This window comes from Ictidomys tridecemlineatus, chromosome 1 (assembly GCF_052094955.1).
Source record: "Ictidomys tridecemlineatus isolate mIctTri1 chromosome 1, mIctTri1.hap1, whole genome shotgun sequence".
In the NCBI taxonomy this organism is placed as follows: Eukaryota; Metazoa; Chordata; class Mammalia; order Rodentia; family Sciuridae; genus Ictidomys; species Ictidomys tridecemlineatus.
In genome coordinates, this window is record NC_135477.1 from 262,237,682 (window position 1) to 262,256,704 (window position 19,023).

The following is a 19,023-nucleotide window of genomic DNA, read 5'->3' on the forward strand; positions in this document are numbered from 1 at the left end:
TGTCCAGAGAGCAGAGGCCGAGTCCAGCACCTTCCAAGCCCGCTCCAGCAAGCAGCCAAGACAGCAGCACACACAGGCGCAGCAACACACCTGCCCCGGCCTGGGCAGGGCACTACAGGCCAGCCACTGCCCGCACACAGGGTGGCATGCCTTCCAGGAGAGCCCAGGCTGCCTCCTGCACACGAAACACCATCCTCAGTCACAGAGGACAGCAGGCAGGTAGAGGTGTGTCTGCACTGGGGCCCACGTTGTGCAATCCCTGAGCAGCACAATGCCCAGGCCACCCCAGTCGAAGGGTTAAGGTCCAAGTCACCATCACTATGAAGCAGACAGGACTCGACCTCCACGTGCACGTGGCTCAGGTACCACACTGTGCAAGACTCCTCCAGACCAAGGGCAGGCGCCCCTTACCTGGGACCACACCGTTGGTAGCGATGGCACTCATGGAGATGGCGGTCAGCATCGTCTGTAGAGAGACAGGCAGCCTGGGGCCCAGCCACTCACTCCCGGGCTCCTCATCGCAGAGGAGCCCCTGAGTGACCAGGATCAAGAGGCGCAGGCCCTGCCACTGCCTTCTCCTGCCCACCACAAGGCTTCCTCTCGCACCCGCAGGCGAAGCCCGGACTGGGACACTGCCCAGCCCTAAAGGCAGGGTCCATCTATGCCTACTCATGGGCACAAGGATACCTCCTCTAGGTGTGTACCCAGCAGGGTACAGGTGGCCCCATCTAGTGTCCACTTCCCCAGGGGCATCATGGTGTCCAGTTAGCCAGGGAGGGCCCTGTCTCCAGCTACCCGCCCCTGCTCAGGAGAGCCTGTCTCTGGGCACCAGGAGTGACCAGCTGGGACAGACAGCAAGATCTGGGGCAGGGGGAGGGTAAAGAAGAGTCCTTCCCAGAGAGGGCACCCCAGGTCGCCCTGTGACTAGAGCAGCTCTTCCTCACCAGAGCAGGGGAGGAGCTGAGCTGGGGGCTGGGCACCCAGAGGGCCAACCGGACGAGGCAGCCGCGGTGGCAGAGAAGCCAGCGCAGGGAGGCGACACGGGCACGAGACACAGGGGTGGGGGGCTGCCAGCTCCCCACAGTGTGCCGGGCAAGGCTCCGTGGGACAATGGCCAGCTTCTCCAAGGACCTCCCGCCCCTGGACAGAGCCCCAGCTGGACGCACAGGGACCCAGCGCCACGGAGGCTCCCGCGGGCAAGGACACCACCCCCAGGCCTCCAGGGACGGCCACTCACGCAGGTGCAGCACAGGGAGACGATGAGGAAGGACTCCAGCACGCCGGCCGCGCCCACGATCCACGTCAGGCGCAGGAAGAGGATGACGCCCAGGATGTTCTGCAGGCAGGGCAGGTAGACGCCGATGAAGGTGCCCATGCGCGGGGCCTGCAAGAGAGCACTGCTGTCCAGGGAGCCCGCCCAGGGGCACTCGTGGTCATGGGGTGGTGGCCATGGGGTGGAAGGGAGCCCCAGGCCCTGCGACCCCGAGGCCCTGGGGGTCCTGGGTGCAAGGGAAGCTCTGGTCTGAGAGTAGGAGCCTAGTTCTGAGCCCCGGGATGACCCGGCAGTGAGGCCCCCGCTGGGCTGGGCAGCTGCACACAAGGAAGCCGGGCCAGGGCAGAGCTGGCCCACACCTCCCGCCACGGGCCTGGGTGACAGTATTTGTGGTGCAGGTGACAGAGGTGGTTTTGCTCTGAGCTCTGCAAGTCAAGTGGGCAGAGACAGGCGTGGGGATTCTCAGCTGGGAGAAGGCAAGAACGGTGTAAAGGACACAAGGCCACCGCCGACCCCAGGAAGGCTGACCCAGGGTGTGGACAGCCCACGGACCCTGGACACAGAGCAGCCCTCCAGGCAGAGCCATGCTGGGACAGCTCCAGGTCCTAGCGTCCTGGAGCTCCAGGCAGAGCCATGCTGGGACAGCTCCAGGTCCTAGAGTCCTGGAGCTCGTCCTGTGGCCAGCGCCAGGACCCACGTCCTCTAGAAGAGCACTTTACTCCTGAAAGGCCGCTTGCAGAGGTCCATCGACCAGTCACAGCTCAGGAGATGGACATGCTGAGAAGGTGCCCAGACCGATGGTCCTGGCTGGAAGCCAGTGTCCGCCTCCAACAAGCAGTGTGCTTGGCAGGGGGCCAGGCAAGCCCCAGCCCCTCCGTCCCGGGACCTCACCGGTCCTCTGAGCAGGGTGACCACCTCAGGAAACAGGGGCTCTGCAGAGAAGCACAGGTGGCCCTATCCTGGCATCGACTGAAACTTAGCCCAGGGACCAGCACCACATCCTCAAGGGCACTGCAGCCAGAGCTGGGTGCCTGGGTGGGATGGGGATGTCCTAGGGCCTGACCTGGGCATTCTGTACACAAGTCCACCAACTAGACACTTGCCGGAGAGCTCGGTGGGAGGAGGCTGCGGGCTGCGGGCAGGAGTGTTCAGACCAGGCCCCACACACTGCACGGGTCAAGGTGTCCCCGACACAGGTTCCAGTAGACAGGACGGGGACAGACCCATCTGTCTGCACCAAGTAGGCCTGGTCCTGAGGCCTCTTGTGTGTCACGAGGCAGTGCCGGGGCAGGGACGAAACCCCAGAACACGCTCAGGCACCAATCCCCACCATGACTCCTTCCCCCAGGCAAAGTCTGTGCCCGGCAGTGGGGCAGGCCCCGCAGGGGACCGCAGGAGTGTGGTCCAGAGGCTTCTGAGGACACTGCCCCTGTGCCTGTCCCCAGGGGTCATGTGGCTGGGTCCCCCCAGCCCATTGGCCCCACATCTCAGAACTGCGGTGCTGGCTCTGCTGTGTTTATGGTAAGAGGAAGGAAGGCGGACGTCAGGCACTTTGTAAAGGCCTGGCTTCCCAGGGCCGTGGAGGCCAAGGTCAGGCTGGACGCTCATGGGGGAGGTGTTCAGGATGTGGCTGGGGAGGGCCTTGGCCGCACCCCCACAGGGGGACCACCGGGATGGAAGCACTGAGCTCCTGCCTCAGCCGCCCTCCTGGCACCGCAGACCCCACCCTCCACAGGAAACCGGGCCTTGGTGGGTTGAGAGCGAGGTGGAAAAGCACCACCAGTGGACACCTCCTCCCGGCCCGACTGGGGGAGCCCGTGCTGACCCGGGACGCTGGCTTCTGAGGAGCCTGGGGCTCCTGACGGTCAGGCCCTCATGTCCTCGGGAGGTGGGCCTGCTCCAAAGGCTCTTTGTTGGATCTGTTTGCAAGAAGCCGAGGGAAGGGGCGCGCGGACACCTGCGTGGATCTGGGCCTCTGCTCCAGACTGCGGCCCTCCCCGGGGCCACCCCGCGTCCCTGCTGAGGCACCGTCCTGGGCCCAGGGACCTTTCCTCCTGTGGCTCCCATATCGAAAGACCAGACCCCCCTGGAGCCATGCCCACGAGAACCCTCCCTGGGGCTCCGCTCTTCCTCAGGAGGGGCTCCTAGGGAGACATCCTCAAGCAGTGCATCCTGGGAAACGGCCATGGGGCTGGGGCAGTGCTGAGGGGGAACGGAGAGGGCGGAGGGCAGGGGGCAGGGGGCAGAGGATGGGGGCGGAGGGCAGGGGGCAGAGGGCAGAGGATGGGGGCAGAGGGCAGGGGGCAGAGGGCAGAGGATGGGGGCGGAGGGCAGGGGGCAGAGGGCAGAGGGCAGGGCGCAGGGGGCAGAGGGCAGGGGGCAGAGGGCAGAGGATGGGGGCAGAGGGCAGGGGGCAGAGGATGGGGGCTGAGGGCAGGGGGCAGGGGGCAGAGGGCAGGGCGCAGGGGGCAGAGGGCAGGGGGCAGGGGGCAGAGGATGGGGGCGGAGGGCAGGGGGCAGAGGGCAGAGGGCAGGGCGCAGGGGGCAGAGGGCAGGGGGCAGGGGGCAGAGGATGGGGGCGGAGGGCAGGGGGCAGAGGGCAGAGGGCAGGGGGCAGGGGGCAGGGGGCAGAGGATGGGGCGGAGGGCAGGGGGCAGAGGGCAGGGGGCAGAGGATGGGGGCAGGGGGCAGAGGGCAGGGGGCAGGGGGCAGGGGGCAGAGGGCAGAGGGCAGAGGATAAGGGCGGAGGGCAGGGGGCAGAGGGCAGGGGGCAGAGGGCAGGGGGCAGGGGGCAGGGGGCAGAGGGCAGAGGATAAGGGCGGAGGGCAGGGGGCAGAGGGCAGGGGGCAGAGGGAAGGGGGCAGGGGGCAGGGGGCAGAGGGCAGAGGGCAGGGGGCAGAGGGCAGGGGGCAGCCCTGCAGGACCCTGGGCAGAGGGTAAGAAGGCCGCTCCCCTCTGGGTGGCAGTCTGGACAGACTCGGGTGGGAGGGCACAACCTCGCCACACCCAGGTGTGGCCCATGTTCTAGGTGTCGGCTGAGGCCCGCACCTCGGGAAGGAAAGGCTGATCTGCCGTGACACTGAACGCGACACTGAGCGCATCCTGACTAGACACTGCCAGGGCTGCCTGCGGCCAGCGGTCAGCATGGGTGGGGACGGGCGGGGACAAGGCGGCAGGGCGGCGTGGCGGTACCTTGGCTTCCCTCCGCCGGCTGTCCTCGTCCTCCTCGTGCTCCACCACGCCCTGGCTCAGGTTGGTGTAGTTGGCCAGCTTGTTCAGCAGGGAGGACACCATGGGGTTGCTGTCCATCTCCTCCTGTGAGGCGGGAAGTGCCAGGCACAGGCACGTGAGTCAGGTCCTGCGACACCCCAGGCCAGCAGGCCCCTCTGCCCACTGCTGGCGCCGAGCCACAGGCTGCCAGGAGCCAGAGAGGCCCTGGTGGCCTGCCCAGCAGGCTTGAGTCGGGTCAGCACGGAGTAGGGCCAGGGGACCCACACCCACGGGGGGCCAGGGCCCTCGAGATGGTCTGGGCTCGGGGCTCAAAGGCTCCCAGAGGGCCAGCGGCCCAGACCCAGGGCCCCCGGAGGGCGCCTGGCATCTGTGTGCATGAGGAGTGAGGCCCGGGCAGGGCTGCCCAGCTTCTGCCCACCAGCGTGAAGAGGGGGATGGCCCTGGCCTTGGACCCGCGCCCATCACCAGCCTGGGGCTGCTTTACTTTTCTGGGTGAAAGGCACTGCCCTGAGCACCCAGAGTTACCTCGAAAAGCGCCATGTTCTTCCCTTCCAAGTGACTCTCCCTCTCCAGCTCCACGCTGCTGAGGAAAGGGCTGCTCTCCCTGGGGTTCCCATCTCCTGCAGGGAAGGTGAGCGTCCCTCTCAGGGCCAAGGGCGACGAGGGCGACGGCGAACTCTCCTTCCCCCAAACACTGGTGCCAGGCCCTCACCCCAGCGTGCTCACATGGCCGTGCGTCCCCAGCCTCCAGGGTCTCCCGTCTGACCCAGGGTCAGTGCATCGGAGCTGCTTTCCTGGCCCTCGCTGCTGGCCCACTGCCCTCCCTGGGGTGGGGGCTCCTGGCGAGTTCCAGGACTCCCGGTAGGCCTTGACCCCACGCTCCCCCTTGACCCCTGGGGGAGGCTGGACCTGTCAGCTCCAGCAGAAACTGGACGGTCAGGACCTCTGGTCACCAGACTGCAGGTGCCGGGAGCCTGAGGTCACAGGCATCCTCAGACCAGAGCTGTGAGCCTTCGGGAGTCCTCATGGTGGGACGCGGACACCGGGACCAGACCCTCTCTGCCTCTGACCTCCAACCCCGCAGGCGGTGTCACCAGCCCTGCCCACCCCTGGGGGCTACTGAACGCATACGCAGGACTCCTGGATCACCACACTCCAGCCACAAGAAACAGGGCCGCCGTCCCCAGGCCACGCCGCGCCCTGCCCAGGACAAACCCAGTGGCCCGGACGGTGACAGGGGATCCAGGGCACCGCTCCCTCCTGGGGTCCATGGAGTGCGAGAGTCCCCACCCCGGGGACAAGCACAAGCTTGGCTGCCAGGTGCTCCTCCAGCCCGAGGACCGCCTCGGGACCCAGACCACATGATGACCTCAGTGACCGCCCCTGCCGGGCACACTGTGACCACTTAGGAAACTGGACCACGGGAGGGGCTGGGCAGCACTCCTCCAGGACCCCTGGCCCCTGCGTCCACCCCGTGCCTGGCGGGAAGGAGCAGGGAGGCAGCAGGAGCTGCCGGGGTGGCCCTGGGCAGGCAGGGGTGGGAGACCAGGAACAGGTTCAGCAACAGAAGGGGACGCCCCGGGGAGGCTACGCCAGGGCCCAGGACCCTGCGGGCACCCACAGAGGAGTCCACAGAGGCACCCACAGGGAAGGCGGGAGGCTGTGGCTCACCCTGGCAGGCGGGTCCCCAGCCGCCCGCCGCAGCCAGCAGCTGCCTCCCTCCAAGCCCAGAGCTCATGCCTGGAGGGGCTCAGACCCAACCGGGACCTCCAGGGCAGGCCCAGCAGCAGGCCCCGATATCAGCCCGGCCTCTGGGGACTCGGTCACGTCACAGTCCTGGAAGAAAGGGGCCACACACTGGGGACCCGACTCCAGGGGCTGCCCTGACCCACTGGAAGGCCCTGGGCACTGCAGGAGGCCTCTTTCGCCCCCTGTTTAGGGACAGGGGCATGCGGTGGGGCACACAAGGTCACGAGGGGTGTCCCGCGGCAAGATGAGCACTGGAGCTCCCGGGCAGCGCGGTCTGGCGGTGCCCAGAGGAAGCGCATCTCGAGGCTGACAGACCAGAGGTGGCGCCCCCTGGAGCCCTAGGAAGAGACTCCGGCCTCAGAAAACAAAGACCAAGGGTGCAGGGGCACCCCGAGTGAACCACAACTGAGGGCGGTCAGCCACCCGCTCCTGCAGAGCGAGCCCAGGCCAGGCTGCACGAGGCAGCACCCCTGCAAGGGTATCTGCTTGTTGGGCCCCCACACAGCCCTCAGCTGGGCCTGGCCGTGAGGTGCCCCTGTGCTGACACACCCACCTGCAGGTGGCCGACCGTCAGTGACTCCTGCCCTACAGCCGCAGGGCACACCCGTCAGTTTGTCTTCTTGTTTTGACAGCAGCTGTGAGTTTCAGATCCCCTAGATCCTGGCAGATTACACTGGCCTTACAGTGATTCTGTTTGTTCAGAGCACAGCTTGTCACCAGGGACCCCACGGACCTGACCCTGCAGACCTGGCCCACCCAGATGTGTCCAGGCCCACCTTGGTCTTTGTGGCTCAGGAGAGGCCGGACCGAGGCCCCAAGCCCCAGATGTGAATGACCAAGGCCCTCAGGGCCAGGCCTCCAAAGAACACAAAGCACCCAGTCCTGAACTTGACACCAAGCCACTCCTAGGCCCAGAAATGTGGCACCTGGTCACATGTCCCAAACAGGCGGAGCAGGGGAAACCTTGGCAGGGCCAGCACGCCACTGACCAGAGGCCCCACCGGGAATCACCGGGCACATCCCTGCCCCAGGGCCCTCAGGATGGCAGGTGACAACAGGAGGGTAGGTCCTCTGCCAAGAGCTGCCGGCTGGGGCGGGGGCCATAGCCACGCAGGGCCTGCCTGTGGTCTAACCAGGTGCCGCGTGAGGACCCTGCGGAACCTGTGGAGGCACCTTCCCACTGAGCCCAGCCCCAGGTCACCCCAGGACCTGCCACTCTGCCCGTTCTTCCTGGACTGGCCCAATGGGGACCGCAGGCACAGCTCCAGTCCCAGGACCTCCAGGGAGGTGGGCTACGCCTCACGCCACAGACGAGAACTGAGAACGGGGCTGGTCCTGTGCCAGAGTGAGTGGAAGGTGAGAGAGAACAGGTCTGCAGACCCACACGTGCACACACACGCACACATACACATGCACACGCGCGCACACACACGTGCACATACATGCACACACACAAATGCATGCATGCACTTCCATGCATGCCTGTGAGCATGTCCAGGGCTCTGCAGCGTGCTTCCCCTGGATGTGCTTCTCCACAGGGACTGCCACAGAGTGGATTCCAAGCCAGGCCTTGTCTACGCAGCCACAGACCAGGAACAAGATGCATCAGGTGGGCATGCTTCAGTCGGACACATGGTAGCAGGGCCAGACCCAAGGGGAGCCAGGCTGGTGGAGCCAGGGCCAGGGGGACTCAGGAGCGAGGAGAGCAGGGCAGGGTGGACACACTCTGCAGGGACACTGGCCTTCCTGCCAGGCCACCTGACCCCACATGTGATCCACCTCCACAGAAGCCCGCAGCACCAGCAGAGATGCCCTCTGCACAGTCCCTGACCACAGCTCTCGGGCAGCTCCCAGCTGCAGCTGCCACGTGCATGACCCAGAGGTGGGGCCAGGACATCCACAGAGGACACACACGCACGCGCGCGCGCGCGCACACACACACACACACACGCATGCACATGCGCGTGCTCTGAAACAAAGGCACTCTGGGAGAAAGATGCTGGACATGCAGAGCCTGGGTGGCAGCACCCTTGCTGCAGGTGTGCCCCTCCACCTGACACCCCCGAAGGTCCCCAGGACCAGCTGCAGGGACGTGGCTGCCTTCCTCTGGGGAGCGAGCCTCCTCACTCGGCCTGGCTCCCCTCCACCAGGCCAGCTCTATTCTGCACGAGCAGCAGAACCAGGCCTTTCAAGCTGCGCCATCCTGGCCGTCATCCAGGGAGAAGCGTCTTTGAAACGGCATTCATGTCTCATGTGCTCAAATAAGTTAAAACCAACATGAAGAGGGGACCCCAAGAGGTCAGGACCCAAGCAGGGGTGAGGGGCATTGCACCCCGAACACAGACAGACACTGGCTGGCGGCCCAGATGTACCTCACAGTCCCCAGTCCCTTGTGCACACAGCGGTGGGTGCGCCACACCATGATGACCTCGTGTGTTGGCAAGGGCGGAGGAGGTCTGAGCTAGCTCTCAGGGCACTGTGGGTAACTGGGCCAGCTTCCACTGTCCAGGGAGCGCAGACCAGAGTGAGCTGGCCATGACGCCACGGCACGTGACCACACACGTGTGTGTACAGCTGCCTAACCCATCTCTGGAGCCAGGCGTGCAGGAGCCCCTGTGCAGGCAGCCCTGGAGGAGGCGATTCCAGCACTGGCGCAGGACACGCGCCCCAAGCCTGGGGACGTGTGTGGAGCGGGCAGAGGCAGTGCAGAGGCTGGTGCCGCCCACGATGGTCTCCCACCTCCACCATCAGAGTTAAGAGGTGCACTGACAGGGAGTTCCCCAAGGTGCATACGAGGGGCACAGGGCAGGGGTCCTCCTCACCGGAGGTACCTGCAAGGTGGGCTCCTCCTGCAGAACAGCAGCCCTCCCAGCACTGAGTGGCAGAAGCAGAGCCCACCAGCCACCACCACGGGTTGAGCCCCAAGGACAATGAGAGGCTGGGCATGGACAGTCCACTGTACCTCCTGATGGGTAGGTGACAGGGTAGGGGACACAACTGACATCCCCATCAGATTCAGTTGGGCCCCAGAGGCTCCTGATCTGCCACCCAGGGAAGCGGAGGCATCCTTGGGGGTGTTCTGGCCAGGGACGACACCTGATTCTGACCACAAGCAAGAATCAAGCAGATCCAAACCAAGGGACGTCAGCAAGACCCAAGCCAGCCAGGCACACAGCTGGAAAGACAGGCAGAGTCCCGCAGTGGGCGGCCTTACCAGGCAGCGGGGAGACCTCCGCTGTGCCCACCCTGGGTCAGGCGCCGACACTCTGGAAATTCTCTTTGGTCCTGCTTGTTTCTGGGGACTGCACCCGGGCTTGGTGCATGCTGGGCCAGCTCTCTGCCACCAAGCTACCTCCCCAGCCTGCTCTAGACAGAAAAAACGTGCTGTCCTAGGAACACACCTTCCGCACAAGGAGCCTGCTCTCTGCCGCCCTCTCCCCAGGTCAGGGAGAAGCGTGGGCGTGGCGGAGACAGGAGGAGAGAAGGGGCAGGAGGGACCGAGAGCCAACACAGGACAGCGTCAAGGGGAACCCGGGCACTGGGAGATGGAACTCTGTGCTCCTGCAACTCTTCTCAGAACCAGGCCTCAAGGAGATGCCTGCTGTCGGCCGCGGGGCTCAGTGAGCAGTTCAGGGACCTGCAGGCAGCGACCCGCTGGACCACAGCACACCTGGGAGGACTCGTGGGGCGAGCCCTGAGCCCACTGCCCCCATGAAGGGATGGCCACAGGGCCTGAGGTTCTCATTGTTGGAGCCAAACCCAGCTCACACCCTTGGACCAAGTCACCAGCTGGCTGGGCTCAGGTTCCTGCCTCCTGGAAGGAGGAGGAAGGGTAGGGTCTGTAGTCTGTCCCTGCTCTGTCCTCCACCCCAGCTCTGGGGCAGGGCCACCACTGGCCTCTCTGAAGGGCAAAATAGCCCGCCTGTGGCTGGGTTCTCGGCATGCCACTGAGACTTGTGAGACACTGCTGACCTGGACCATGAGCCACTCAGGCACACACTGCTGCGGGCGTGTGATCCAAGGACACCACCCTTCCTGGGGCCGGGGCTCCTGGGCAGTACCACACAGCATGCTGGGCACAGAGCCTCCTGCAGGGCTCAGACACAGCCCCCGCCTGACACCTCACTTCCAAGGTGCACAGAACGAGGCTGAAGCACAGGAGCGTGATCAAGCGGAGTGAGCGCTGGTCATTATCTACTTTAGAGGATGACCATGAAGGCTGACCTTACAAGTCCAGGCCAGGGCCAGCCCACAGGGCGCTGCGCGGCAGGCAGGAGGCTCTCTTAAAACAGCACGGTGCAGAAGACGGGAACAGAGCCTCAGAACGACACGAACATCGGAACTGGGTAAATCCCTCCAATCTGGGGCAACCCTGAACACACTGCGTTTGCACCGACCCTGAGCACGCTCTTGCCCTAGTCCTGAGCCACGACCCACAGCATTCGGCCTGAAAAGAAGGTATTCGAGTCGGGCACGGGGCCACCTGTCCTCCAGCTATCAGGCCATGAGAGGACGGCCAGTCCCAGCCAGCCCTGGCAAGTCTGCAAGACCTGCCTCCAAAGCAGCTAAGAGGGCTGGGTGTGGGTCAGCACGAGGGCACTTGACTCGCAGGTGCAAGGCCTGGGCTCGGGCCTCAGCACCCAAGAAGGGAAAAAGCAAAACCAATCCCCTTCCTTTTTTAAAAAAAAGTATCCACTCAGTCACAAGCTCGGGTCGTAGGCAGAAAGGAAATACCCCTCCAGAGGCATCTGGGAGACCCGGACAGCAGGTGGACCCAGAGCCGAGGAGGAACACAGCCGCCCCACGCTGCCAGAGTCAAGAGAAAAAGACCCAGATACGTCGACCTGGGGCACGATTCACCTGCATTTCCACAGAAGGACACAGGTCCCCTGGCCTGATCCGCATCACTGGGCGCCACACTGCCAGGCAGCATGAAGGGCCGCAGGGCTAGGAGGGAATCCGCTCACCTGCAGTAGCCTCAGTGTCCCCTTCCCCATTGGTCAGCACGTCTGCGACAAATGCAGGGACCCGAGGACCAGCCTGGACAGAGGAGAGCTGGTGCACAGCCGCCAGGAGCGGGGCTGGGGACCTGCGGTGTGCTCTGGGGTGGGCCCCAGGACAGGGCACTCTGCCCACTGAATGACGCAGAGGGATGGCATGCCAAGACACAGTGGGTGACCGGAGTGTCCTTGACCAAGCACTTCAACTGACACCACTGCCAGCCAGGGAAGCAGCACCTGGACGCTGGCTGTCTCCAGGCAGGCTTGAGGACCAGCCCTGCTGGCCAGGTCACTCTGTGAGGACAGGCTGGTATCCATGGGGGTGGGGAGCTCAAGCACGGTGCTGCTGGGAAGTCGCAGGACTGAGCACAACAGCCCCCAACTCATCCCCACGTCCTGCAGATGGCGACCCCCCGGCACGATCCTCCCACACAGGCAGTTCTCGGCAACCCCAAGTTCCCCGTCAGAGGCGATGACCAGCCACCCACCCACCATCTCAGGGACCCCATCTGAGAGGCACCAAGAGAAAGTCGCAACCACGTGACCCCCACCAGACGCAGGTGCAGGGTGCTGGGTTCCCAGGCCGTGCGCCAGGACGGGGTGCACCGTGGGTCATCCTGTCCCTCCTGCCTTGCACTGTGACTGTGCCAGCTGCTCCGTCACTGAGAAACGTGACAAGCAGGGTTTTAAAACAGGATGAACAAAGGAGAGCCGGAACACTGCAGGACGGGGAGGCCACCTGGACAGGGTGGGTCCTGCCAGAGTCCACAGGGCCACCAGGCTGCAACCAAAGGTACCAACCAGGGGACTTCCCTCGGGGGCCAGTGTGGAGCCATTTCGCCGAGGTGCGTACATCTGTCAAGCCGCTCTGGCTGGTCGCTGCCCCAGGGCCGGCACTTGCAGTGCCAGCACCGGGCAGATCCTGATACAGGACAGGCGTGAGCCTCCGATGGCCCCTGCGGCCTGGCTGGAGCAGCACAGGAAGGCAGCCGGGGGTCAGCCATGCTTCGACACAGCCCTCTGCCCCGCTCACTTCTCACCATCTGCCTGCCGGCCTGCGCAGACACATCCTGCAGTCAGTCCTTGTGTGTGTACACCAGGGAGGGAACCCCAGTGCTCACCACGGAGCCACATCCCCAGCCCTTTCTATATTTTATTTTGAGTCAGGGTCTAAGTCTCTTAGGGCCTCAAACTTGAGATCCTCCTGCCTCAGCCTCCCGAGTCACTGGGATTACTGGGCAGTTTGTCTCTTTAAAGCCCTTAAAACGCATACTGAGTGCTCTTAACAGCTCCTGCAGGAAGTGGTCCCCAATTCCCTTGGTCACCCCAAGGCCCAGCCTGAGTCCTTGGCAGCTGGAGTCGGCCCCCACCCCCTGCCGTATCACCCCACCCGCTTCTACCCAGCACCCAACAGTGGGAACCAGCTCCGACGCTGACCATATCACTCACAGCCCCGGGCCACTTGCTCAAATAAAGTCAAGGGCTGGGTGGGCGACCACAGGGGCACGAGAGCAGGGCCACTCCATGTGGGGACAACCAGCCGGCCTCTCTGCAGGTGGGCAGGGTCAGCAGTACAAGGTGCAGGGACAGCGTGTGCCCACCCGATGCCAGGGACAGGCGTGTGCTCCTCCTCCACGTCACGCAGGGACTGCTGCAGAGAATCAGACGACCCTTCACCAGGCCTCCCCAGGCCACCCACAGAGCCCTCAGCATGGTCACCGGGAGCCAGGGGAGTCTGAGGCCTACACGTCCTGGGAGACCTCGAAGCGCCCCAGGGTACACTGCCTCTGGCCAGCAGGTCCAGCAGAGGCCATGGAGCAGCAGACAGACTTAATGCTGCTGTGGGAACGCGCAGGGCCTGGTCCTTCTGCCTTGAGGCTGCTGGGTGTCCGGGGGCTGGAGCCCACCTCGTCCTCGGCCTTCCACCGCATCAAGAGAACATGCGCACTGGAGAGCGGGCGGCCCTCCTGCACCTACTGCCCCTCAGACGTCCACCCAGGCTGCGCCCACACCTCCAGGACCGGTGGCGGGCCCATCCGCCACGTTGTCGTTTGAGGCATGCCCAGGGCCTCCCTGCGGAAACCGCTGGCAGAGACTCTCCCTCGCCACCAGAAAGCGGCCTGCCAGGGCGGCCCTGGTGGGGCTCCCCACGCACCCCACAGCGCCTCTGGGCCTCGGGCTGCTGCCCTGAGGGGGCTCTCTTTAGACAGAGGTGGCAGGCCCCCTGGCCGGGGAGGGGCGGCCACTCTTCTAGACACACTGGGTGTGAGCAGACCTCCGTGGCTGACAGGCACACCCAGCGGGCAGACCCCAGACTCACAGTCCTGCCAAGCCCTAAGCAGCCCCGGGGGTCTGCTCTGGGTCACCTGCTCAGACCCTCAGTGCCCAGCCATGCAGGCCAGGGAAGGACCCCCAACCAGCAGGGAGACCCCTTCTTGGTGACCAGCTGCAGCCCGTCCAGGCCTCTCTGGCTGGACACGGAGGCTCCTCCCACCCTCGCTCCTCGGCTGGGTCCAGCTTTAGCACGGGTCTCTCAGGAGGGCTGAAGGGAGGGGCAGAGAGCGCTCCAAGACACAGCCAGAAACACTCCCTGCGGTCAGTGGCGCGGGCTGGCCAAGGATGCCCAGCGGCCCCCGCCCCTTCCTGCCACCAAGTGCGGGCAGGAAGTCTGCCTGGCTGGGCAGCAGTGGAGGCCTGGCGAGGTCACAGGCGGCCTGTCTGGACAGAGGCTGCAGGCCTGGGGGAGCAGTGGCCAGCAGGACCACACCACAGGGCGCCCACAGCAGAAGAGCCCCCGGCAACCTCAGGAGCTGCACCCAGCCCCCAAATGCCAGACACAGAAGCCTCACCCACCCCACCCCCAGCACCTCCGGAAGCCACTTCCTGGTGACAGTGCTCTCAGAAGTATAAGTGCTGGGGCAGCGTCTGCAGGCTCCAGGAAACGGGCAATGACGACCTCTGCTTTGTCCCCCAGGCCTGGTACTTCTGCACCCTAAAACCCAGCCACCTGGCCCATCCCGGCCATGAAGCACCCAGGGCGCAGCACAGAGGGTTCTGCCTTCAGCCAGAAGAGCTGAGCAGCTCCAGCCCAGAGTGTGGGGGTTCTGACAGCGAGATTCTGGCTGAGACGGCCACACACACTGAAGAACAAACAGGAAGTCCTGAGGAACAAGAACCACCCCCAGCCCACCAGCCCAGAGGGCCGGTCTGCATCTCGGTCTGCATCTCGGTCACTCCCGGCCAGCATTCCTTCCTCTAGTGAGGGCCCCGGGAAGGGCCCGCCCAGCTCCCGACCTCGGGCCTGCAGAGAGTGAAGGGTTACCCTGGGAACACCCCTTCTCCGCCGCCCCCCCACCCTCCCGATCACCGACTCAGACAGGCGCCTGGAGGCCCTGGCCCCAGGGGCACACACACCAGGTCAGCAAATCGGACGGTCACCTCCACACCTACATGCTCCCCGCAGCCGCGGTCTTCCCGCAGAGCACACCCTTCCCATCCAGTAGGTGCTGCCCTGAATGATACCCAGGCAGCCATCCAGGACTGAGGGGCTCTCAAGCAGACAGGGTGGCTGGGGTGCCCTAGCACCAAGGCCGCAATACCCCAATATGAGTCCAGCCCCGCAGGGTCTGCCCAAGCAGCAGGCTGGCCCCCACCCTCCTTAGGGACAGGGCAGGCCAGCAGACATCGGCCAGCCAGGCACAGGGGCAAGGCTGAGGCCAGGTGGGCAGGGAAGCCCAAGGATGCTCAGCGGACTGCACAATGCCAAGTGCCCGCTCTGCATAGAGAAGTAGAGGACCTCAGAGCCCAGCAAGTGCAGGCAGAGGCCCACGCGTGCAGCCACGGACATCATGGAACACACACGCGTGTATGTATGCGTGCTCACACAGTGTCAGACACGACAGTTCCCACTCACCCATGCTCACACACACGGCAGTCCCTGTGCACACACCCTGCACACTCATCTACACACACCATGCAGGCCCGTGGCTCATGTGCCCCCGTGGCACACACACCTGCAGGGAGCCGCAGACCGTGCCACCAAGAGGCAGGTCCAGGACGGGCCAAGCCCTGTGAGTGCACAGCCGCATGATTCTGGGACTTTCCATCTAGAGGACATGACCCTTTGAGGGGAAGGCAGCCTCTGGTGACTTCAGCCCTGACACCCCCTCGTCACGCGGCTGGGGCTGGTCCTGGTCCAGCCTCTCTTCCCCAGAGAAAGGGCTGCGTCAGAGCTGTGGAGGCGCAGAAAGGAAAGGGCCCTGGGATAAAACAGGGGCAAGGTCACACCTGCGCCTCCCCCAGCCCCGCAGGCACCAGCAGGGCCCTCCTGGGGCCAGCTCCTGTTACAGGCTGTCTGGCTGCGGTCAGGACCCTCCACTTAAGAAGGGAACCCAAGAGAGGCCTGGCGCGGCCCAGCTCTGCTCCTGACCACACTCGATCCTCCCCGAGAGCCTGCCGACCCGCCGGCGCCAGGGACCTGCAGCCAGAGCCAAGGCACGGGAGGTCACAGCCACCTTCAAGATGGGCCACTCCTGTTGAGGGAAACCAAGGCAGACATTCAGGGCCACTCTGATGTCCTCAAGGACACAGCAGCCCGAGGTAGACATCCCCTGACAGAAGCTCAGGCGGGGACAAACCCAGGGACAGTGGCCCAACCCCTCCAGCGTCGCCAGCATGAGGACAGCCCCAGGACACAGGAGCACTGACCAAGCAACAGGCCAGCGTGCATGTGACACCCACGACCCAGCCTCAGGCCAGTTATTCTGGCCACCTGTAAACAGGATGGAGCAGCTGACCCCTTCAGACCCTCCCCAGAGGGCCAGGTGAGGGACGTGGCCCTAATGGGGCTCTCCGAGGCGGAGGCAGTCAACGGCCCTCCCTGCTCGCACCATGACACACCCACCCAGACCCACAGCCCTGCACTCATCAGTCCTCTGAAGAATCCACCCAGGAGAGGGAAAGCAGAACCCGGGTGTGCCAGGGACCCACCGGAGGGCGCCCCACAGACACCCCACAGCCCCGAGGGCCCCACACCAGCAGCACAGCCCTCTGGTTCCCTCCTGACGTGGGACTGACACAGGACCCCTGGACCAGGCTCAGCACTCCTGGCAGGAGGGACAGAGACCCCCAGCCAGGGGTCTCTTGTCCCCAGGAGGGACAGACCCACCCAGGTGGACAGCTGGCTGACCTGCAGTCAGACCCCCTCTGCGATCCCTCTGACTCTTTGTGGTCACTCCTAGAGCCTGAGCTCACCACGCCAGGAACCCCAAGCCTGCCCACTGCCTGGACACTGTCCTCTCCTCAAGCCGTCCACTCCAGGCCCACTGGGCTGTTGGCTACAGAGCTCCCTCACCCCAGAGGAGGGTCTCCTTCCTGAGGCCCCAGCCACCAAGGGCTCCTGGCCCAGAGCAGCTGTCACTGCAGAAGGACCACCCCACCCAGCTGCCCTGCTGCCCCAGGAGAGCGGTTAATACTTAACCTGAACTTCAAACTTTGCTCTCAGGGCTTAGGCCGCCGGCAGCTTGGCCTCACACTTCAGCAGGCCGGCCTGCCTGCCAGCGACACAGCACCCCGGATGGCACGCCAGCTGGACCACTCCCTGCTGTTGGGAGGTCACCAGACCCACCAGCACCCAAACGACACCCAGCTGTGCTGCAGACAGGAGAACCCTTCCATCCACAGCACCCAAGGACAGGAGCCCCGGGAAAGCCCTCTGACCCAAGGTCACCAGCCCTCAATACAGGGCCCGGGCCTGCCTGCGAGTCCCCAGGGCAGGTCCAGCAGGCTTCCCTGTGTCCAGTGGGCAGAGGTACTGATGGGAGCACCTTCACTCCTCTCTACCTCCCTGAGCGCCGAGGACAGGGTTCACAGCCCAGGACCCCTGCCAAGGTCGGTGACATTCACTGGCCACAGCAAGGACTTCCCATGATAGCTGCTGCCCAGAGCCCTGGACACAACCTCACCCTTTCTCTGGGCAACCCCTTCTCCAAACGCTGCTGCCGACCACAGGAGGGGACATCTGGGGTCAGCTACCTGAAGAAAACCAGGACCCTCCACTTATGAAACCCAGCAGTACCACCCACAGAGTGAGGGACAGCCACATGATCCCCAGTGGCCTCCCAGGGTCCCTTGAGGCTCAGGGGACGTGGGTGTTCACACATGTGTGTGCATGCTAAGTGTGCACACATTCGGCTGGCTGCCCAGCCACGGAGTCCTCAGTGCACACCTGAGGGGCTGGGGACAGCAGCCACCCGCAGGTCTGCCTGGCCCAGCAGCTGCTCACAGCCACGGCAAGGCCTCCCGCAGCTCAGGGCGCCTCCTCAGGTGGGGGCCCTGCTCTACAGGAGCACCCTGGGACCCCCGCGGTGTCACATGTGCAGAGGCTCCTCCTGGCGGGCTCCGACCTTCTCTCCCTGGGCACCTCAGCGCCAGGGCTGCAGCCTGACACACCCCAGGCCAGGACTTCACACTCACCTGGGGCTGGAGTCTGCACTTCTGGGAGGCCAGCTGCTCATCCTTGTCACTAAGGGATCCCTGCTCCAGCTCTTCCTGGCACCTCGCCACCCCACCCACCTCTCTGCTAGCACCTGGCCCCACCATCCCAGCATTCTGCACTCGCCTCCTTGTCGGCCGCCACCCTGACCCCCACCCCCTCAGGACTCACTCATGACACCTGAGGCCCTAGGAGATTCTGCTGTCCCCTAGCGGGGGAAGGGAGACTGCTCACAACTGCACCCCAGACCCACGAGGGACATGGCTTTGGAGAAGGATTTTCTTAGAACCAACCATGGCCAGTGACAAGTGGCCAGCCAGCCCTGAGCCTGCCCCACCCGAAGGGGCACAGGTATCCATGCAGGACCCTGGGAGGGTCCTTCACTCTCTGCAGGCACCTGAAACTCCTCCATTGGGCAGCAAACTCTCCCGGCCATGGAGCTCAGAGGTCGGTTCCTGCACACAGAGACCAGGAGACCTGGGAGAGTTCCCAAGAGGACACCATGGATCCCAGGCCAGGGGGCTCCTCACACTGATGAACGGACCACGGCTAGGCACAAGTTCAGACCTGTGGCAGACGTGTCACCCCCACCCCTGCCCCGCACCAGGGCTGCTTACTGGACAGACAACCTGGCCACAGGGATAGGCAGGGGACAGCATCCAACACACGCATGCCCCTCTCTCTCCTTGGTGTGCACGCACGCACACACATGCATGCCCCTGCCATGCCTCGAGACGCAGTGCCACCGCCTCCTAAGGGCACGGCCTGTTGCCTGGACAGACAGACAGACAGGAACACAGGGAGCGCCTCCAGGGCCACCTGCTTCAAGGGCCTCCTTTGTTCCCTTGGTTTGGTTTGGTGCTGGGACCCAGCCTTGGCTGTTGGGCAAGGGTTTGCCACTGAGCTACACCCCAGTCCCTCCTTTGGCTGTGGCAGAACTTGGTGACGGCACGTGGACCGCCTGTCTGGCCCCATACTCACAGACTGTCTCCCCAGATGCCACCCTCCACCCTAGCTCCAAGGGTTCACAACAGGGTGGTTTGGGGTCCATGCCCGCCTGTCCCTGCTCAGACCACCTCTGATCTCACTGTGACGCAGTCCTCCTGAGATCAGAGCTGCCACTCCCTGACCCTGCTCAGCAGGACAGGACCTAGACCCCTGTGCTGGGTCCCCTGATCCCCACTTCCCTAGCTGGCCAGACAGGCGCAGCCTCTCATCACGGCTGGCAGCACCCCTCCAGTGCAGCACAGGGCATCACCTGCTGCCAGCCTGCCCCC

At 64.8% G+C, this 19,023-nt stretch overlaps 1 protein-coding gene across 6 annotated transcripts in view; it reads right to left on the reverse strand.

Annotated features, from left to right (window-relative positions):
- Window positions 1-19,023, reverse strand: part of Slc12a7 (solute carrier family 12 member 7) — a 72,915-nt gene that overhangs the window by 25,418 nt on the left and 28,474 nt on the right. For all 6 annotated transcript variants that reach the window (XM_078018603.1, XM_078018602.1, XM_078018599.1 and 3 more), the window contains exons 2-5: window positions 5,030-5,124; window positions 4,466-4,588; window positions 1,238-1,384; window positions 412-466 (exon numbers count right to left, since the gene is read on the reverse strand). In XM_078018603.1, coding sequence (XP_077874729.1) covers window positions 412-466; window positions 1,238-1,384; window positions 4,466-4,588; window positions 5,030-5,124 — 420 coding nt within the window. The remainder of the gene's footprint in view (window positions 1-411; window positions 467-1,237; window positions 1,385-4,465; window positions 4,589-5,029; window positions 5,125-19,023) is intronic.